Source organism: Tarenaya hassleriana, unplaced genomic scaffold (genome assembly GCF_000463585.1).
Source record: "Tarenaya hassleriana unplaced genomic scaffold, ASM46358v1 Cleome7, whole genome shotgun sequence".
NCBI classification, from domain to species: Eukaryota; Viridiplantae; Streptophyta; class Magnoliopsida; order Brassicales; family Cleomaceae; genus Tarenaya; species Tarenaya hassleriana.
The window spans coordinates 3,111,882-3,130,920 of record NW_010969548.1 but is presented as its reverse complement, the minus strand read 5'-3'; the positions used below and the strand labels follow the sequence as shown (position 1 = coordinate 3,130,920).

Below are 19,039 nucleotides of genomic sequence, written 5' to 3'. Positions count from 1 at the left end.
TATATATATATATATATTTCTTTTTTCATGCAAGTAGAAATCACACATCAAGTCCTTGGATGGTATCCAACGTCTTTCTAGATTCGCGGTTCAGACATTAACATTTCATAAATATACACTTGATGAAAAATAGTTTTTTTTTTGTTGCCATCTAAATACTTTATTTTTATTATTTTAATTGGGGAGCTCAATATATTATTATATGTATTTAATTTCATTTGTATCTATTTATAAGCTTAATTTTTTCTATTAAAAAACTGCGAGATATATATAAATTCAATCTTTAATTAATAAACCAAACTAACAAAATATCATCTTAAAATTTTAGATTTTTTTTATATACTTATTCTCACCAAATGTTGAACTTCATTTAATATTTATGAAGTTCTATTGTAAATTTGAAGTTGATTTTGCATGGCATGGCGCGCTGGATAATTTGCATGGGGTTGATTCCCGTAGGACATATCAACTGATAAATGAATTAGTTTGCAATACCTCATTATATGTAGCGTTGCCATATATGAGATTCGACTGCATGACAATATCAAATATTCACTGATCACATATATATACATATATATATCGAGTGAAGAATGTCTTCCAAACAAAATTATAGATTTTCAATTATAATTGACTATCGGATCATAGGATTACAGACACGATATATATATATGTATGTATGTATGTATGTATGTATATATATTCGTAGGAACAGATGGACCAGTTGGTGTGTAATAAGATAAAGAGATATTCAGAAAACAAAGTAATGTGTTGATGTCTTGCCAAATCTTTGCAAACGTCAAGAGCTTTATGTCATTCAAAAACTCGTGTTGGATATTATCGGCTTTTGTATATGCTCTCTCTCACAAATCTTGTCGAGAGAGCTTCGTGATTATTCGGTGTGGTTCGCATTCATATCTTCATAATGGAATCTTATTTCGGTTAAAAGAATAATAAATAAATCCCGGAACCGAAAACAAGCTATGCGATTAGAATATGCATTCTTTTCTTCAATTTGAGGTTCGAATTCGGGACATAAGAGAAGATTTGCGTATCAATTTTACCGGTTGAACTATCCAAATTAGATTCGAATATAATATATATTTTTCACTAGATAAAATTTCAATCTAATTTATATATTTTTTTTTAAATATATTAATTCTGCACGTGTTAATAAAATAAAACTAAGATATTCTATTTTTTTCTCTCGACTATTATATATTAGCTGTATCGATATTAGTATAGATCCTCTCTTGAGATGATTAGTCTTTATAATTTCGATAATTTTACTACACATAACGTTTTTATAAGATTGAGTTCCCGAACTTTGGAGGAAATCCAAGGAAGAAAGAATGATTAAAAAAAAAACCGATTTTTGAATATTACACCTAAACCGGATTCCAAATCGACCTTAAAAATAGTTTACAATTACGGGAACACGTATTTTGTGTTCGTCGATTTTCTCTTTAAAAAAAAAAAAAGATTATCTCTAATGTTGTTTTCGATTTAAACGTATTTTACGAAGATACCGATAACATTACAAACACCAATTGGAATATTTTGAAACTTCATCTTCGATAAGAAACGTATATATATATATATAAATGGAATATGATGCATCGGATTTATCAAATACTTAGCAGAGTGATTAATTTGTATATATATTTTATAATTAAAGAAATAAGAAATTGAATGCGTCATAATTAATGAGAATAAAAAAACCTAGGAAGACAAGGAGCATCGCCTAGGTTTCTGCTGCGTGTACTGTCGTATTTTCTTGTTGGACCTTTTTGTTGCCTTTTCACAACCGTCAACCACATTCTTCCTGTTTTCTCCTTTGATACCAAACATCAATATATTTTGCTGTGCCCGGATATGATTTCGTTTCCAATTTATTCGAAAACAAAAAAAAAAAATCCATATTCCGAAACATATAATAAATACAAGCATACAATCCGTACCCCCACACACGTGTACATATATATATATATATAATTATATATATATATATTGCCTTCCTTCACATGAAAATAATTTTGCAGCACCCGTGACTGATCGAATGGTGTAATTGGTTGAGAAGGATAAATGATGTCTTTGTTTCAAATTCCATGTCCAAACAACGGTTGAGGAAGTGATGTATATTCAGACTAATTCCGAATTTTGGGAGATATAGTTGGGTCGAATATTTATATATATAATAACGTTATTATTATTTTTATTATTATTACGGATAAATATTAGCCCGTACACCCATACGTATTATTAACCTAATAACGAAATATTAATTCAGAAAAAAAACATAGATATGTAGTGTTTATGATGGATTAAAACAATAGCATAAGGGTATCAAAATACAGCAATTTGTCAAGAAAACACCATATATTAAGCTCGTAGTCCAAATTACCAGAATATATTCGTTTATTGGCGTGTTTAAAAAAAGTATTCTCTCTTTCAAAAGTGAATGGGCTGTTAAAACTCGGCCCAAGATAGGTATAATATTGGGCCTTTTCTTGATGAGTCTAAAAACAAAAGGCTCGAACGTCAATTCAGCCAAAATCCCAAATCCACATCATTTTTGGGAATGGCCCATGAACCCTAATTTATCAGCGGACAAACGAAATCCCTAGTTCCCGTCAGAATTGTCAATTTTCCAGTCTCTCTCTCTCTCCGGCTTCTGCGATTTGTGCCATTTCTGTCAGTATACTTCCCTGGAGACCAGAGGAGATAATCCCTAGCTCTGCTTGTGAAGGGAAGTTCTCGTTCTGCTCATCTGCTGCTGCTACTGTTTCTTCCTCGTCTTCGTCCCACGATGAACTGTGCAAGTAAAGCTCCCCTTCGCGTTGCTCTCTCTTCCCGTCAGCGTTTTGCGTTTTCTTGTTGAATTTTAAATGCCGACACCTTCCGTACAGTTTCCGGAGAAGTCCCGGAGGAGCCGGTGGTGTCGACAAAGTCCGGTTTGCTCTTCGAGAGGCGGTTAATCGAAAGGCATATATCGGTAAGCTCTTAGTTGTTCCATCTTTCTAGGGTTTTCAGACGTTTGTAATAATTTTGATCTCTTTGTTTGTTCACCCAGAAAATTTATCGTATTTCTCAGTGCTGTGAGTTTATTCTGCTTCAGATTATATTGGTACTAGCGTTAAGTCTCGGTGATGTATTCGATGTCCTCTGTGTTTTTTTGCAACTAGTGGGATTCTTACTGTATAATTGAATGCGGAATTGATCGAACGCGCCTGCATTTGTTACAGTCAATTCCTCTTCTCCTTCTTCATTTCTTTGAGTGCAAATGGACGATACCTTAACGTAGGTTTTTCAGATTTACACATTTGTCAACAATAAGTCCGCTTGGAGTTCTGTTCAGATTATGAATACACCTTACAATAGACTTCTAAATTTTTTATTTTGTGCAGGAGTATGGGAAATGCCCAGTTACAGGTGAACCACTTGCCATGGATGACATTGTTACCATCAAAACTGGGAAGGTATGCAGCTGCTGCTGCAATTTTTCCATAGAGCATTCAAGCAGAGACTTATTAACCTTATTCCCTTTCTTGTAATGCTTTTGCAGGTTGCTAAACCTAAACCATTGCACACGGCTAGTATTCCTGGTTTACTCGGGATGTTCCAAAATGTAAGTTTTTAGGTGCTGTACCACCCTTTTCCCATTTGTTTTTGTGCTCATTTTTTCTCTGGGAGGTTCATTCAGAGAATACTATATCCCTTGTTTTCTGTTAGCATCATGTTGAGTTAGTTTCATGGATCTGAGAATATGGTACTTTATTCCGGGTTTGTGCTGTTGGATGTTTGAATTGATATTTGTCAATTTTTTAGCACGGTTGGCACTTCGACCACCTGCTCGTAAACTGGCCACTAGTCAAGACTAATTTGTGGATACACTACGTTACCTTAGGCAAAAAAAATTTCGTCATTGCTTTTTAGGAATGGGACAGTTTGATGCTATCAAATTTTGCCTTGGAGCAACAACTACACACTGCTAGGCAAGAGCTAAGCCACGCTTTGTATCAGGTAATTTTTTATCAAGTGCCTATGCATCAGCCTTCAGGAAAGTGGAAATGCATGCTTAACGAATTGCTAATATGCATTTTTTTTCCTTTCCTTGACTATTTTATGTATTGTTTGATCAATATTTTTTGCTCGTGTCCTTCTTATTTGATTTATGGGATAAAATTTCCTTCTATTTGCAGCATGATGCTGCTTGTCGTGTGATTGCCAGGCTTAAAAAGGAAAGGGATGAGGCACGGGCATTGCTTGCAGAGGTTGAAAGACAGATACCTGCAGCACCACAAGTTATGACAGCTAATGTTGCAATTAGTAACGGAAAACGAGGTATGCTTGTGCAATTGCTTGTCATAATATGTTAGCTATATATCTTTTCCGCTTCTGGATTTTTACTGTGTTTTATTGTTACACGATAGGTGCTGATGGTGAAGAATTGGGGCCTGATGGGAAGAGAATGCGTCCTGGAATTTCAGCTGAAATTATCACCGAACTAACAGATTGTAATGCAGCTCTATCGCAGCAGCGTAAAAAGCGACAGGTATTCTATATGGATTTGCATTATCTAGGTCATGGTTGAGACTTGGAAACCAAGAGAGGAATCTCTTTATGTCTTTATGCATCTACATATTTTTCTTGTTAGTTTCAGTCAACTGAGAGCTTTAAATTTGTTAGGTTGTACATCTTTGCATTGATTTCCGCTGTCTAAGTCTTTCTCATCTTGATTTCTGTAGATTCCTCAAACATTGGCTTCACTTGATGATCTGGAGAGGTTCACGCAGCTCTCAAGCCACCCACTTCACAAGACCAGCAAGCCTGGCATTATTTCAATGGACATCCTCTATTCTAAGGTTTCTCATTCTAAAGCTTCTCTTTCACTTCAGTTTACTTTATTGTTGTTTTCCTCTTCTTCTAGAAGTGACACGCCGATCTGTATTCCTTGCATTCCATAATATATTTCAATGAGGCTAAAGAATAGATTATGACCGTGAATCAATATGTACTTTATTCACAGCTTTTTGCATGTCTCGAATACGAGGTTCAGTGATCTGTTATATCTTTTAAAAATATGAGCAACATCTACTTTTTTATGCAAAGCTTGCCTACTCATTATTACTTTGTTTCTTGATTTGCAACCAGGATGTAATTGCTACAGGAGGAGCTGATACAACTGCCGTTCTCTTTGATCGCCCTTCAGGACAAATCCTTTCTACATTGAGTGGTCACTCAAAGAAGGTCTTAACATTTTTACTTTTGTTGTCTGTTTTTCTAAATTTTCTATTCCTATTTTGCTTTTGATATGCGTTGCTCCTTTTGCAGGTCACAAGTGTTAAATTTGTCGGCGACACTGATCTTGTTTTGACTGCTTCAGCCGACAAGGTGAGCCATGATCCACTTTAATGTCTGAAATACATTGTTTCAGATTTTTCTGGACGATGTATGAACCTGGTCTTTCTAGGAATTTTCATATATTGCCGTTAGTTGATGAGCAGGAGCAGACTGCTGAACTTGTTTATATGAGCATGGAATTTGTTTTTGCTGTACAACCCTTTACTTTGAGCTTGCTATAGCCTTTGCTGGCATGACTTTTACTAGACTTCGTTTTTTATGGCTGTCGAAGTGCTAATATCGACAAATCTGATTCATTGGCTAGATTGCTATATGTATTTTGTATCGATCACACCTTTTAAATACAGCAATGCCTGATTAAATGTAATTTGACTTGCATATATTAAAACAGCAAATTAGTTGACTTGTCAAATGAAGTGATAGGTTCAGTGTATTCTGATACTCTGCAGACTGTCTGTGTCTGGAGAGGTTCTGAAGATGGAAACTATGATTGTAGGCACACCTTGAAGGATCACTCTGCGGAGGTAAAGATGAGATTAGCCGATTCCCATCCTCCGTATAGTTGTCTTTTAGGTCGTATCTGTTTCTTCCTTCTCTAGGAACTTTGACATACAAGCATTGATGCATTTTCCAGGTGCAAGCTGTTACTGTTCATGCTACAAATAAGTACTTTGTCTCAGCATCTCTTGACAATACATGGTGCTTCTACGATCTGAGCTCCGGTCTATGCCTTGCTCAGGTCATAATTTTTTCATCTCTCGAGCAACGATTATCTGTTATGACAGGTACAAACTTCTTTACTTCCATGGAGTCATCACCAGATCTCTTTTGGTTATTCAGGTCTCGGATGGTTCCGAGAAAATGGGTTACACTGCTGCAGCTTTTCATCCCGATGGTCTCATTCTGGGAACTGGTACCTCTCAATCGATTGTGAAGATTTGGGATGTAAAAAGTCAGGTAAAGTTATTGCCTCCCTGGCCATTTCCTCTTTAAATTCATTAATAATCTCTCTGGTAATCTTGATGTCTACCAAGGTTCTTTTTCATTTTTGTCTTCGGTTGGTTGACAGGCAAATGTGGCTACCTTTGATGGACACTCGGGTTCAGGGCCTGTTTCTGCTGTATCATTCTCCGAAAATGGCTATTTCCTCGCGGTGGGTACTTTGCTCAAACAAGTAAAAAATGGACTGTAACAGGTTCTATCCATATGACCGGTAATCTTTTTGTTCCGAACAGACTGCTGCTGGGGATGGTGTTAGGTTGTGGGATCTGCGGAAGCTCAAGAACTTCCGGTCATTTGATTTCACTGCGAACTCTGGTGTGCACTTACGAAATACATTTTCGTCAACTTCCGTTTCTTCCTGGGCCTCATCATATTACTACTTCTGTTGATGGGAATCAATCACTTATTCTTTTTTTTTTTTTTTTGCAGTGGAGTTCGATCACAGTGGATCGTACCTTGGAATTGCTGGATCTGATATAAGGTGAGTGTGCATAGAATATGTTTATGCATATACATATCATCTGAAAGGACTTAGTTCGATTCTGAAGCTTGAAATAAGTTGGGAAAATTAATAAATTAAATACATAATTTCTGTTCTTTCTCCAGAGTATACCAGACAGCCAGTGTGAAAGCAGAGTGGAACCTCATCAAGACTTTGCCTGATCTCTCCGGCACAGGTAAAAATCCTTCATGTGCCGAGGATTCCTCACCGTTGCTCTGTTCATAGATTGACTCTCCAGTTCCAATCGGATGATGATATTACAGGCAAAGCAACTTGCGTGAAGTTTGGCGAAAACGCAAAATACATAGCAGTTGGTTCAATGGATCGAAACCTCCGGATATTTGGTCTCCCTGGGGACGAAAACGCCGATGATGCTTCGGCTGCATCATCAGACTCGTGAAAATCACCATCACCATCGTCGTCGTCATCATCATCATCATCATAGATATGATTATCACCTGATTCTCTCTGGCTTAGTGTCGTATTTAGAAGTTTCTCTCAATATGGCTGCGCTGCATTCCTCTGGGCGGCAACGGTAGGGAGAAATTTATGGTCTCAAGTAGTGGTCAGTCACTTGGTTGTGTTTCTGCTTCTCTCCATCATATATCTGCTGAGCTTTTTTTTTTCATAATTATTATTACCTTTTAGTCGGATAGCCCTTTTTTTTTTTAACATTGTATCATCAAAATATGTTGTCCTTGACAAGCTTTTTCTTTTTTTAAATTATTATTGTTGTTTAAACTATAAGCTCTTGAGTTCAGGCAAAAGCTGCGTCTGTTATGAGATTTTGTCAGTCACTCTGTAAAGGTATTTTGACTGTACTTTTGGTCAAAATACACGCTGCACGATCTTCCCGTTCTCCCACAAATATCAGATTCCTTCTCCCTACCCTTTTTTTTTTTTTGGTTTCTTTGTTAGAAAAAATGCTCAAGATCTTGAAATTAACATTAATGCTGGTGTTTTTGGGTGTTGAATTTTGTCAGTAATGGTGGGTGAGCTTGAGTTTTGGTGTAGATAGATATAAAACCCACGTGCTCGCGAATGCCATTTTTTTATTTTTTTATTCTATTTCTATAACTAGGGTTTCAGATAACTTTGTGATTTATAAAGCACAAAAATTTTACAGTATTTTAGGGAAAATGTTGTATGAGAGAACACAAAAGCAGACGCAGTTTAAACAATTCAAGGTAATGGTTATAAAATTTATTCTAGTTCTGAAAATAGATGCATCAAAAATCTAAAAAGTAACAACCTATAGCCATAATCCCAACAAATAATTAAAAAAGTAACAACCAATAAAATTATTAATCACATTGAGAGGTCAAAAATACCCTTAATTTGCTATATCTACTTCAAGCCCTACCCTTGTGACCATGTGACCAATGTGACCGAATATAGTGTGGTCACATATTGATCTCATTGTTCATAACGTTAAATTTATGATGTTTTAATCAAATGATTAGTAAGATATACAAGGTATGAACATAATGAATTAGTGTGATCACCATAAATTTAACGTTATAATCGATAAAAATCAAAATGTGACCATACTATATTTCGGTCATATTGGTCACATGTGACCAGGGTAGATCTTGAAGTAGAAATAGCAAATTAAGGGTATTTTTGATATAATGACCATTGAGGGACTTCAATATTACAAGGGAGAGTGAGTACAAAAGGCAGAGGTGGTGGCGGTGGCTGCTGTTATAAAAACATTTTAAAAGAAGGAAAAAGCGAGTGGCTCTTTCTCTCTCCTAATCTCTTTGCACATCGAGAGAGAGAGAGTGTGTGTGTGTGTGTCCACCCAAACACTGGAAAAAGCCCCAGTCACTCTCTCGCCATTACAACCAAATCTAAAACTCAGAAACCTAGAAAAAAAAAAAAAAAGACTTTACTGAACCACCAAGCAACCAACCAATTGCAGAATACACAAGAACATCCCAATCCCACAAAACCCAACAAGAGTATCCGAGAACCCCACATAAAAGATTCAATCTTTCGATTCCATTACCTCAGTTTACCCGTATCAGAAAACCATACCTAAAACCACTAAAAAAAGTTTCTTGCACCTTCTCCTGAATCTGCCGAAGAAACGCAATGATTTGATTTTCAGGTCTTTCTTCCGACGTCCATCCCCCAAGAAGTCACGAAAGGAAAGATGGGATTTTTACACAAGACGAGACCTTCGATCGTGTTCCTCTGCGTCCTCTCCATGGCTCTGCTGCCAGATCTCGAGCAGACCATTGTCGCAGAGTCCGCAACAGCTGACTACACGACTTTAATCTACAAGGGTTGCGCAAGACAGCAGTTCTCAGATCCGTCCGGTCTCTACTCGCAAGCCCTCTCCGCTCTATTCGGTTCTTTGGTCTCTCAATCCACAAAAACCAGGTTTTACAAAACCACCACCGGAACCAGCCAAACCACCATTAGTGGGCTGTTTCAGTGCAGAGGAGACCTCAGCAACAACGACTGCTACAACTGTGTCAGTCGACTTCCTGTTCTGTCTGTGAAGCTCTGTGGCAAAACCATTGCTGCTAGGGTTCAGCTCTCTGGCTGTTATCTTCTCTACGAAGTTTCTGGCTTTGCCCAAATCTCAGGTAACCATTTTCTGCCTCCTCTCTCACTGATTCAACTGTTTAAAGTTCTTGGTTAGTAGTGGCTCGACCTTGGTTTAGTTATACCGAACCGGGTATTCCATTACTTCGGTTAGTCGGTTGAGATTAAGACTGGACTGAATCTTGCCTGAATCTCAAAGGAATTTCAGGTTCTTTTGTGTAAGCCTGCTCATTGATACAAGGGTGAAAATTTCGGGTTAGTAGTATGACAAGGGCTTTGGTTTAGTTTAACCGAACAGTAAAATTGGTTTTCCGGTTAAGATTTCTGTCACGAGATAAGGGTCCGGTTAGATAAAATCAGACAAATCTTGTTTCCTGGCTGAGAATTTTGTTTTGGATAAGCGACCACTCGATAGAGGCTCCGGTTAAGATAAAACCGATCGCTGAACCGAAACTCCGGTTTAATGGACGACAACAGGAATGGAGATGCTGTACAAGACATGTGGGAAGACGAACGTGGCGGGGACAGGGTTCGAGGAGAGGAGGGACACAGCGTTCGGGGTAATGCAAAACGGCGTCGGGTCGAGCCACGGCTTCTACGCGACCACGTACGAGGCTGTGTACGTGCTGGGACAGTGCGAGGGCGACGTCGGCGACTCAGATTGCGGCGTCTGCGTCAAGAACGCCGTCGAGAAAGCTCAGGTCGAATGCGGCAGCTCCATCTCCGGACAGATCTATCTCCACAAGTGTTTCATCGCTTATAGTTATTACCCTAATGGTGTTCCACGTAGATCTTCTTCCTCCTCCTCCGCTTCGGATTCTTCGCCTTCTTCTTCTTCTTCCTCGTCAGGTGAGATCTCTCAGAACCTCGTTTTTCTATTTCTGGGTTCATCGGATTCTGGGGTTTTTTTCCCAGGAATCCGAAAATCTTTAAAATTTCGAATTTCGAATTTTGAGTTTTCTTTTTCGGCTTTTTTTTTTCGTGGGAGAGAGATGGGTATTTCGTTTTCATGTCCAAAGTGAGATTTGAAAGATCTCTGCTTTTTTTTTTTCCTTTTATCGTCTTACAATTATTCCTCTGAATTTCCAATTTTTACTACTCTTAGTACTATTTCTATTATTATGATTTTATTTTTTATAAAGAAAAAGAAAAAAGTGACCATTTTCGCATGTGGGTTCAATTCATACTCTGAAACTGGAAGAATATTTGGCATGAGATCTATTTTCATTTTTAAAAATGGAATCTTTTTCTGTTTATTTTTGTGCTATAAAGTAAAGGTGAGGGCTTTTTCCATTTTCATAAATGTGCAAGTGAGTTCTGTTCCAATGTTATACATTTATTTTTGGTCCCTCGGTATTAATTTTATTCAAAGATCACATTTTGTTTGGATATTATTTTATCGTTTTGCATTATTGAAATATTGATATGCAAAATGAATAAAGGGGCAGGGGGGACAAATGCAGGCAAAACTGTGGCAATAATACTAGGAGGAGCTGCTGGTGTTGGCTTTCTTGTCATCTGCTTGCTTTTTGCTAGAGGCTTGATGAAGAAACATGAAGGTACCTTTATATATATACACACGCATATATATTTATATATATATATGCATCATTTATATTTATATACACTCATATATATATACATAATACATACATATACATGCACATGTGAGGGATAGAGGCAAATTGATTGATTTATTGAGCTCTCATTATGGTACTTTGGCAGATTATTGAGAGGGGAGAACAAAAGGAGAAGCAAGCTTATGTACTTTGAGGTGCAATTTCCAAATTTCATGAAAATGTTATTCTATTAATATTGTTAATTTTTTAATCCATATTTTTGGGAGGTAGAAATGGACTTACCATTGAATGTTTAACCAAAAAAAAAAAAAGGATATCCAAAATGTGCAAAAAGAAATTGTAAAATTGAATTTGGATGTTCCTAAATCTTTTTGAACGGTAAAAAAAAAGAGATGAAATCCATCAACCCAATTAAATAGAATACCAACCCATCATGTTACAAGTGGTTTGTAAAAGCACTAAATAATAGAACGTGGATACTGACTTTTTTTTTTTTTTGTTGTATTCTTCTATGCTACTTGCATTATTTTAAAAATTTTATTTTTGACATTATTGATTTTATTTTGCAAAAACCAAAACTGCATAAGCTTTTGGAAAATTTAAATCCGTGAGAATATATTGATAATATAACTATTTAGCTGTCAAATTACATGACCCTGATTTGTATATGGTTTCACATTTATACCTGTAAAATTGATACAAATAGAAAAAATTGAATTTTGAACTGCAAAAAAAAAAAAAAAAAAGAAGAAAAAGACAGGTACTGAAATTTAAAAGAATTGTGGGCCCCACGTATTTTATTTTCATGGGGAACAGACATCTATACTCTGAACCTGCACCTTTATCTTTATGCTCTAAAAAAACTAAAACTAGAAAAACGAGTCCTTAAAAATAAAAATAAATTATATATATATACGTATACATATATATATATATATATATATTTCCTACGTAGTAATTACAAAATATATTAACTTCTATGATTCGTTTGAGAATCACTCAGCTTCAAATGCAGAATGTTTAGAACAAAATCTGATTCCGACAAACTTGGGACTCAATACAAGATCTTGAAAGGAACACATTAAACTGGGTCTTGTACAGTTGGATCCATCCGCTACATTCACTTTGTTCTGTCTTTCATATGACACAAGAATCGTTCTGCATCTCCCCTTCTGCTGAATCTTGGATTCATTTCTTATGAACCGCGTCTGTCTTGAGCTTGTTTTCCCAAGTTGCAGTGACTGTAACCCATAACAGATAGATAGCAAGAACACTACCAATAAACGTGCTGAATGTTGGATTCGTTTCATTCTTGACGAGTGATTTTTTTTTTTATAACGTGGGAATCCCAACTGTTATCCTTTGGACACACGCTGACTGGGTAAACTCTCACCCACATTCACAAACCCGTGACACATATATGTGGGATGTGAATTAACCGTAACTAATGGACCACAAGTGAGTGGTGCAAAGAGTCGATACCGCAACCTCTTATATGGAAGGCGAATTCCTTGCCAACTCTATTGGGGGCTTCCCCTTTATGAGTGATATTATCCAACATATTAGTGTAAAGGTGTAAAAATTCTCCACTAATCCATGACAAAACTGCATTTAATACTTGGGGAAAGTTTTCATATCACAAAAGAAAGTTTTTGAAACAAGTATTAGTACATTTTCTTCTGTTATTTACTTGAGCATACAACTTATGGCCATGAAGAAGCTTTGGACAAAACTTGCACCTGCAAGTCTGCAATAGTCAAAGAGACCTTATGAGGAAGAGAATTCTTGAACCTGATTCTATCCGGGCCTTTCCTCTTCATCATCACCATCATCACATTCATCTGTTTCCCACAAAAACCGAGCATATGCTGCAAGAATGTTGCTGAAAACAGAGAAAATTCTTACAGTTCAGCTTTTGCAACCTTAGTGCATAAGGAGAAAATTCTTACAGTTCAGCTTTTTCAACCTTAATGCACAAGGTGAAAACATGTATTGTGTATTGGGGGAGAAAAGATCGGTACCTGTCATCTGGAGAGGCTTGAACGGCTTTTTTGATGTAGAGCGAGGCCATATCACGGTCACGATGAACTTCCCAGAATAATTTAGCGTATTGGTACATTGTTTCTCCATCTTCAGTTTCAGCCTGTCCCGAGCTTGGATTCTGGTCTTGTGATCTGTTAGACTTTTTCCGGTGCAAGGGAAAAGAAACTTTTTGATGTTAAATTATGCATGAAAAGACACAGGCAGAAAGATGGAAAACATCTTTGATGAAACAGGCTGGACTGTTATTGTTCAGATTCAACTTAGAGTTACAATCTATTCATGATCTGTGAGCCCATATCTCAGCAAGACAGGAGATATGTTACTGATCCAAAATCGGCAATAACTGCAGTGAGATCGGTATATAATAGGCAAAGTTTAATCCCTTTAACCTTTATGAGTAAACGGTAATCCAGAAATGCACCAATTTAAGACCAAAACCACCTTATATTGTTCTTTTCCTCGACCATTTTCTTCTTCATCATCACCACCACTGTCATCATTCGTCTCCCAAAGGAAACTCGCGTATGCAGCAAGAACATTGCTGAAACAACATATTCACATTATAGTCAGTCCAATGGATCTTTTAAAAATGGATCCCAACAAGGCAACAAATGGGATGTGCTGATCTCAACCGAACCGACCTGTCTTCGGGAGACGCTCGAACTGCACGTTCAAAGTAGTTTGAGGCTTTGGCTTTGTCCTGATGAAGCCTCATCACCAATCTAGCGTACTTCACCAGGATTTCTCCATTGTTGGGCTCAACCAGTGTACACTTGCGATAGTAATCTTCTGCTCCATGGATGTCTCCTTTGTACTGTTGCATCAGAAAACTCGCCATTAATGGAAACTATACGATCATACCAGCACACACAGCAACATATCAATGGTCTGGAGAATCTGAGTGATGAATCTTTTGAACTAAAGCTTCACATTGGATAATGCTTTTGAGTCGTCTGAAGTTTTATATAGATAAACAAGCAGAATCACAGATCCAGAAGCTAAAATTAGTTTCAATACCTCCAAGAACTGCGCGTAGTTTCCGAGAAGCAAAGGATGCAGTGGGTAATCCTCGAGCATCTTTTTGTAGTACCCATCACAGTTGTCGTCATCAAAGCTCGGCAAATCAAATTGAATCTCATTACCATATAAATTGAACTTTTCAATCCCGAGCCCTGCTGCTAAATGCATAGGAGGGCTAGCTGGTCGTTCAATCTCTTCTTCAAAACCCGATTTCTCATTTGGATCTCTTTTCTCATCGTTTTGTGCAATCTGTGGATTCCTATTTCCATCAATCTCCTCATGTCGCTTCCTCGTTTCTTCTTCCCTAAACCCGAACTCTCCATCTCCGTTAAACCCTTTTCCTCTTTCACCATCTTCTCCGAAACCCACGTTTCGGTACCCTTCTACTTTCTCATCGTCTTCTCCTTCGCCGCCTTCGTCGTCTTCTTCTTCCTTGATCGATAAGAAATCCATCTCTCTGACAAAATTGAACTCGCCGCTAATCCTGTCGCCGATCGTAATCGTCCTCTCCAAATTTTCCTCATTTTCAATCACCGGATCTTCATCTTGAACCCCACCTGCAGTATCAACGAAAATATCGAGAGATGGAACACTCCTCAGCATTTTTTTTCTGCAGAAGGGTCTCTCCCAATCCGTTCAAGGCGTGGAATTTTTTCGTGGGTTTGCTCCGTTGAAGATCTTCGAACGTTGGCTGGTTGAAAATTAGGTTCTTCCAGCTGTAAGATTTTGGATTTGGATTCGGAGGAACCCATTCATTGAAAGATGAATGGGAAGAATATTCAAACATTGAGATTCGTGCGACGACCCAGTTGCATGAGTCATTTCATAACATTTCCTAGGGATCCCCAAAACCGCCCCTGTAATATTTGTCAATTTAGAAGTTTTTCTCAAGTTTTTTAAAAGTGACAATTTGGCCCTTGTGCTCTAGTAACCAAATTAGAGGCTTATATAATTAAATTCCGCTGAAATGAACATTGCCGGGCTTGAATTTGTTGAGATTCGATATTAATTCTAAAACTTGTAAAACGATCCATAGTTTGGAAAATTTTATATTGAGATTATTTTGACCCCCTTATAAAAGAAAGATTATTTTGACCCCATATATATGTGTGTCAGTGTGTGTATATACATTGCTTAAGTGCCGGAAATGACCCCAAGATTTTCCACTAGTTGTTTTTTTTTAAAGAATCACTTCGTTCTTGATTTTTCGCTTTCCTTAGGCCGCACGCTTCCCGTTTTCACAATATTTTTTTTTAAAGAAAATCCACACTAAAGCCAAGGCAACTACATATTTCAATACCAATTTTTTTTTTGGGTTGTTTTAATTATCATCGGATTTGATATCGGTATGGGCCCCAAAAATGCAAAGCCCATCCTATAACCGCACCACACATGGGGGAGACGCTCGAATTGATATAGAAAACCCTAAACCCTAATTCAGACACCCTAAACATAGAAAACTACTGCATGAAACACCACATGACCCCTAAAAGGACTTTGCTGTCTGTCTAATCTCTAAGAATTGCCATATGCACAGTAAATATTTTTTTTTAAAGAAAATCCACACTAAAGCCAAGGCAACTACATATTTCAATACCAATTTTTTTTTTGGGTTGTTTTAATTATCATCGGATTTGATATCGGTATGGGCCCCAAAAATGCAAAGCCCATCCTATAACCGCACCACACATGGGGGAGACGCTCGAATTGATATAGAAAACCCTAAACCCTAATTCAGACACCCTAAACATAGAAAACTACTGCATGAAACACCACATGACCCCTAAAAGGACTTTGCTGTCTGTCTAATCTCTAAGAATTGCCATATGCACAGAAAAACCCCCAAAAAAAAAAAAAAAAGGGGACCAAATATGGAACTGAAGATTCAACGTTTCCATGCGCCAAAAAAAAAAAAAACGAAACAATGGTGGATACCTCCTCCTGCGCTTTCGGTGTTTGCCAATAGTCGTACCTCTCTCCCTTCAATCTCCCCCTCGGTCTTTGCATCGTCTCTCCTCCTCAGGGGGCGATGATCTGATCGTTGAATTCTTCTTTCATCTTCTCAAAAAAGCCGAAAAAAAAATTTGAAATCATCAAATGTGAATGATCTCAGCCCTAGAAAATGTCCATGTTTCCGTCGTTTCAATTGCTGGAGCTCAACATTATCTCCGCACAAGACTTGGCCCATGTTTCACGTAAAATGAAGACGTATGCCATCGCCTGGGTCCACTCAGAACGCAAACTCACCACCCGGGTCGATTACTCCGGCGGATCCAACCCCACCTGGAACGACAAATTCGTCTTCCGGGTCAACGACGAGTTCCTCTACGCCGACACCTCCGCCGTCATGATCGAAATCTACGCCCTGCATTGGTTCCGTGACGTTCATGTCGGAACGGTTCGTGTCCTGATCAGTAACCTCATCCCGCCCTCTCATCGGCCTGGATTCCGGACCGGTAACAACGAGTATCGCCGCTCGACACTGCCTCCGGGGATGAGATTCGTGGCGCTTCAGGTCCGGCGAACTTCCGGCCGGCCTCAGGGGATTCTGAACATCGGAGTTGGGTTGCTCGACGGGTCGATGAGAAGCATGCCGCTTTACACGCACATGGATTCGTCGGCTGTGGGCTATAGGGATTTGCTCGGAGAAGAGGACCCCCATTTGCAGCATCTGAATCTGAATAGCAACAAAGGCAGTTCGAGGAATCCGCAGTCGCCGGCGTCGAGACAATACCAGTCGGTGGTTTCCAAGCCGGAGCTCCGGCGAACGAAGAGCGATACGAGTTCCATGGTCGTCTCGGATCTCCTCAGCAGAGCGGAACGGAGCCGTGCGGCGAACAAGCAGCCGGCGAGTGTGTTGGCGAGCAGCGACTCAGGGACTATACCCACGACGTCCGGACACGACACGACTTCCTCGTCGGAATCCGAAGCCATGAAAACGGTAGAGCATCCGTCTTCGAGCAAAAAGCCCAAAATATCCAGGAAGAGATACGATTCGATCGAGTCGGATGTTATCGATCCACCGATGAAGGAGAGCCCATATCTGCCGCCGCCGATAAGGGACAAGCCCGACGTCCAGCCGTACGGATTGTACAATCCGACACGCAAAACGCCGATGCGGGAGAACCAGAGACCGGTGAAGGATTACGGACGCAGCGGCGCGTCGCCGTACTTGTCGAGGAACGGAACGCCGTTGAGATCAAACATCGTCGGATCTACTCCGATCAGATCTAACATGGTCGGATCCACTCCAATGCGATCGATCGGCGTTGGATCGACCCCGATGCGGTCTAATATCATCGCATCGACACCGATGCGGTCCAACATCATCGGATCTACGCCGTTGCGATCCACCTACATGGCTACACCGATGAGATCCAACTTCGGCACTCCGATGAGATCCAACTTGGCCGGACGGCCGATCTTAACCGAATCAGAGCTAGGTCCATCGCCGTCGGAGGTGGCGGAGAAGATGGCGAAGGAGAGATCGAGCCCAAACGACACCGAGAGCTCGATCCTCAGCGAATGGAGCATCGAAGACAATAGCATCGAAGGACTGCGGTCGAAGCTCGAGCGATGGCGAACGGAGTTGCCGCCATTGTACGACCTCGGGTCAAGCCACTTAAGCAGCGAAATGGACGAAGACGCCGCCGCCGGGGGGAAAAGTTCCAGGACGAGAAAGACTCCGGCGACGAAGACGCATAGTCGCCGTCACACCGACGGAGGAAACGGTCTGTTTTCGTGCTTCAGCAACATCTGCGGCGTCGAGTGTACCTTCGTCTGCGGCGGGTCGGATCCTGACGGGTCGAAGAAGACGAAGGAGAAGGGCGGGAGTGGGCGCGCTGAAAATTTGAGCTATATGTGATTTTACATTTTATATTTTTTTTGGACCGACAATATTCTCTTTTCTTATCTTTATACCGAAGATGACGCAATTGTGGATACTGTATTTTTCTATAAATATACATGATTAATTGTACTTAATTACCAATCCTATATTATTTTCCTCGGATTTTTTTGCCCTTGGGGGTTCCATTGGAAATGGTAAATTATCTAGCGTTATATGCAATTCCTATAAAATATTAGGGCTTTTCTGTAATTACCTAAAAATATTTTGAAATTTGTACACCCCCCAGCTCAGTGAGGCAAGAGACCGTCTCTCTTCTAGTTGTCGGCATCCCTCTATCCCTCTATATCGTCCATGCTCGTGGGTCGGAGATTGAAGATCAATGGTTCCGACCTTTCTACTTTTATGTTTCTCCGCTTGTCGGCTCGCGCAGCTATCGCGTTTCGGAGTTGCAGTTCTACTTCTGAACTCGGTTCCCCTTTCCATCTTCTCCATCTTCTCCAATTGTCGTCTAATCATCGGTCTCTGCGGTTCGTCAGACAGTGCCATGCTCGCACTACTTCTTCCGGGTTGACCCAGAACCCGTTTTTGGCTACGAAGCTACTCTCGGCCTACGCCGTAGCTGGTGAATGTGGCCACATGATCGAGTCGCAACTTGTTTTTGATTCGGCTCGAGAGAAATCAGTTTTTCTTTGGAACTCGTTGATTAATGGGTATGTGAAGAACTGTTTTTACAGTAGCGCTTTGGGAATTTTTGATCAAATGTGCAATGTGTTCTGTCTTCTGCCGGATGATTTTACTCTAGCGACGGTATCGAAAGCTTGCGCCGAGTTAGGAGACTTGAGAACTGGGAGAATGGTTCATTCGAAAAGCATACAACTCGGCTTTATCTCAGACATGATTGTGGCCAACTCCCTATTGGCCATGTATTCTAATGGTGGACAATTCGGTGAGACACGGAAAGTGTTCGATGAAATGCCCAACAGAAACGCGGGTTCTTGGAATGTGCTGATCTCGAGTTATGCCAATTTATCAAGTTGTAATTCCGACAAGGACTTATGGGGAATTATCAGGATGATGCACATTGATGGAGTGAAACCTGATGCATACACTCTTTCCACTCTT

The 19,039-nt window shown here is 39.4% G+C and overlaps 5 protein-coding genes across 8 annotated transcripts in view; 4 read left to right on the top strand and 1 right to left on the bottom strand.

The window, feature by feature from the left end:
• Nucleotides 1–2,616: 2,616 nt before the first annotated feature.
• On the top strand, nucleotides 2,617–7,678 carry LOC104801067 (pre-mRNA-processing factor 19 homolog 2-like). The gene is made up of 18 exons (XM_010524151.1): nucleotides 2,617–2,822; nucleotides 2,910–2,995; nucleotides 3,408–3,479; nucleotides 3,566–3,628; nucleotides 3,937–4,023; nucleotides 4,203–4,344; nucleotides 4,434–4,555; nucleotides 4,749–4,865; nucleotides 5,155–5,250; nucleotides 5,335–5,394; nucleotides 5,814–5,888; nucleotides 5,999–6,103; nucleotides 6,205–6,321; nucleotides 6,434–6,517; nucleotides 6,600–6,681; nucleotides 6,796–6,847; nucleotides 6,973–7,043; nucleotides 7,132–7,678. The coding sequence occupies exons 1-18, from the start codon at nucleotides 2,810–2,812 to the stop codon at nucleotides 7,266–7,268; spliced, it is 1,581 nt and encodes a 526-aa protein (XP_010522453.1). The 5' UTR covers nucleotides 2,617–2,809; the 3' UTR covers nucleotides 7,269–7,678.
• A 917-nt stretch (nucleotides 7,679–8,595) lies between these two features.
• On the top strand, nucleotides 8,596–11,470 carry LOC104801065 (cysteine-rich repeat secretory protein 3-like). 3 transcript variants are annotated; one of them, XM_010524149.2, is made up of 4 exons: nucleotides 8,596–9,465; nucleotides 9,902–10,273; nucleotides 10,873–10,983; nucleotides 11,150–11,470. In XM_010524149.2, exons 1-4 carry the CDS (start codon nucleotides 9,027–9,029, stop codon nucleotides 11,155–11,157), a joined length of 930 nt encoding a protein of 309 aa, XP_010522451.1. In that variant the 5' UTR covers nucleotides 8,596–9,026; the 3' UTR covers nucleotides 11,158–11,470. The 3 variants fall into 3 exon arrangements, with proteins under 3 accessions (XP_010522451.1, XP_010522452.1, XP_010522450.1); XM_010524150.2 differs by having other exon boundaries at nucleotides 10,888–10,983; nucleotides 11,150–11,469; XM_010524148.2 differs by having other exon boundaries at nucleotides 10,867–10,983; nucleotides 11,150–11,469.
• Nucleotides 11,471–12,586: 1,116 nt separating this feature from the next.
• LOC104801064 lies at nucleotides 12,587–14,871 on the bottom strand. The gene is made up of 5 exons (XM_010524147.1): nucleotides 14,065–14,871; nucleotides 13,689–13,861; nucleotides 13,489–13,588; nucleotides 13,026–13,186; nucleotides 12,587–12,886 (listed from the first exon to the last, which is right to left on the bottom strand). Exons 1-5 carry the CDS (start codon nucleotides 14,668–14,670, stop codon nucleotides 12,802–12,804), a joined length of 1,125 nt encoding a protein of 374 aa, XP_010522449.1. The 5' UTR covers nucleotides 14,671–14,871; the 3' UTR covers nucleotides 12,587–12,801.
• An 863-nt stretch (nucleotides 14,872–15,734) lies between these two features.
• Nucleotides 15,735–18,081, top strand: LOC104801063. The gene has a single exon (XM_010524146.2). It carries the CDS (start codon nucleotides 16,190–16,192, stop codon nucleotides 17,930–17,932), a length of 1,743 nt encoding a protein of 580 aa, XP_010522448.1. The 5' UTR covers nucleotides 15,735–16,189; the 3' UTR covers nucleotides 17,933–18,081.
• A 162-nt stretch (nucleotides 18,082–18,243) lies between these two features.
• LOC104801062 (pentatricopeptide repeat-containing protein At1g06140, mitochondrial-like) overlaps nucleotides 18,244–19,039 on the top strand; it is a 2,581-nt gene continuing 1,785 nt past the window's right edge. The window contains exon 1 of one of the 2 annotated variants that reach the window (XM_010524144.1): nucleotides 18,244–19,026. In XM_010524144.1, the coding sequence (XP_010522446.1) occupies nucleotides 18,269–19,026 (758 nt within the window). In that variant the 5' untranslated portion in view covers nucleotides 18,244–18,268. The other variant, XM_010524145.1, reaches the window with a different exon arrangement.

Excerpts from the sequence above, each read along its gene's own strand:
- LOC104801067 (XM_010524151.1), top strand. Across the intron at positions 4,024-4,202 it reads TAAGCCACGCTTTGTATCAG|CATGATGCTGCTTGTCGTGT; the intron begins GTAATTTTTTAT and ends TTCTATTTGCAG. Across the intron at positions 4,556-4,748 it reads AGCAGCGTAAAAAGCGACAG|ATTCCTCAAACATTGGCTTC; the intron begins GTATTCTATATG and ends TGATTTCTGTAG.
- LOC104801065 (XM_010524148.2), top strand. The coding sequence starts at position 9,027 with ATGGGATTTTTACACAAGACGAGACCTTCGATCGTGTTCCTCTGCGTC. Across the intron at positions 9,466-9,901 it reads TGGCTTTGCCCAAATCTCAG|GAATGGAGATGCTGTACAAG; the intron begins GTAACCATTTTC and ends GGACGACAACAG. Across the intron at positions 10,274-10,866 it reads TTCTTCTTCTTCCTCGTCAG|GGGCAGGGGGGACAAATGCA; the intron begins GTGAGATCTCTC and ends AAATGAATAAAG.
- LOC104801064 (XM_010524147.1), bottom strand. The coding sequence starts at position 14,670 with ATGCTGAGGAGTGTTCCATCTCTCGATATTTTCGTTGATACTGCAGGT. Across the intron at positions 13,187-13,488 it reads GAGGAAAAGAACAATATAAG|TCTAACAGATCACAAGACCA; the intron begins GTGGTTTTGGTC and ends CACCGGAAAAAG. Across the intron at positions 12,887-13,025 it reads CAAGCCTCTCCAGATGACAG|CAACATTCTTGCAGCATATG; the intron begins GTACCGATCTTT and ends CTCTGTTTTCAG.
- LOC104801063 (XM_010524146.2), top strand. The coding sequence starts at position 16,190 with ATGTCCATGTTTCCGTCGTTTCAATTGCTGGAGCTCAACATTATCTCC.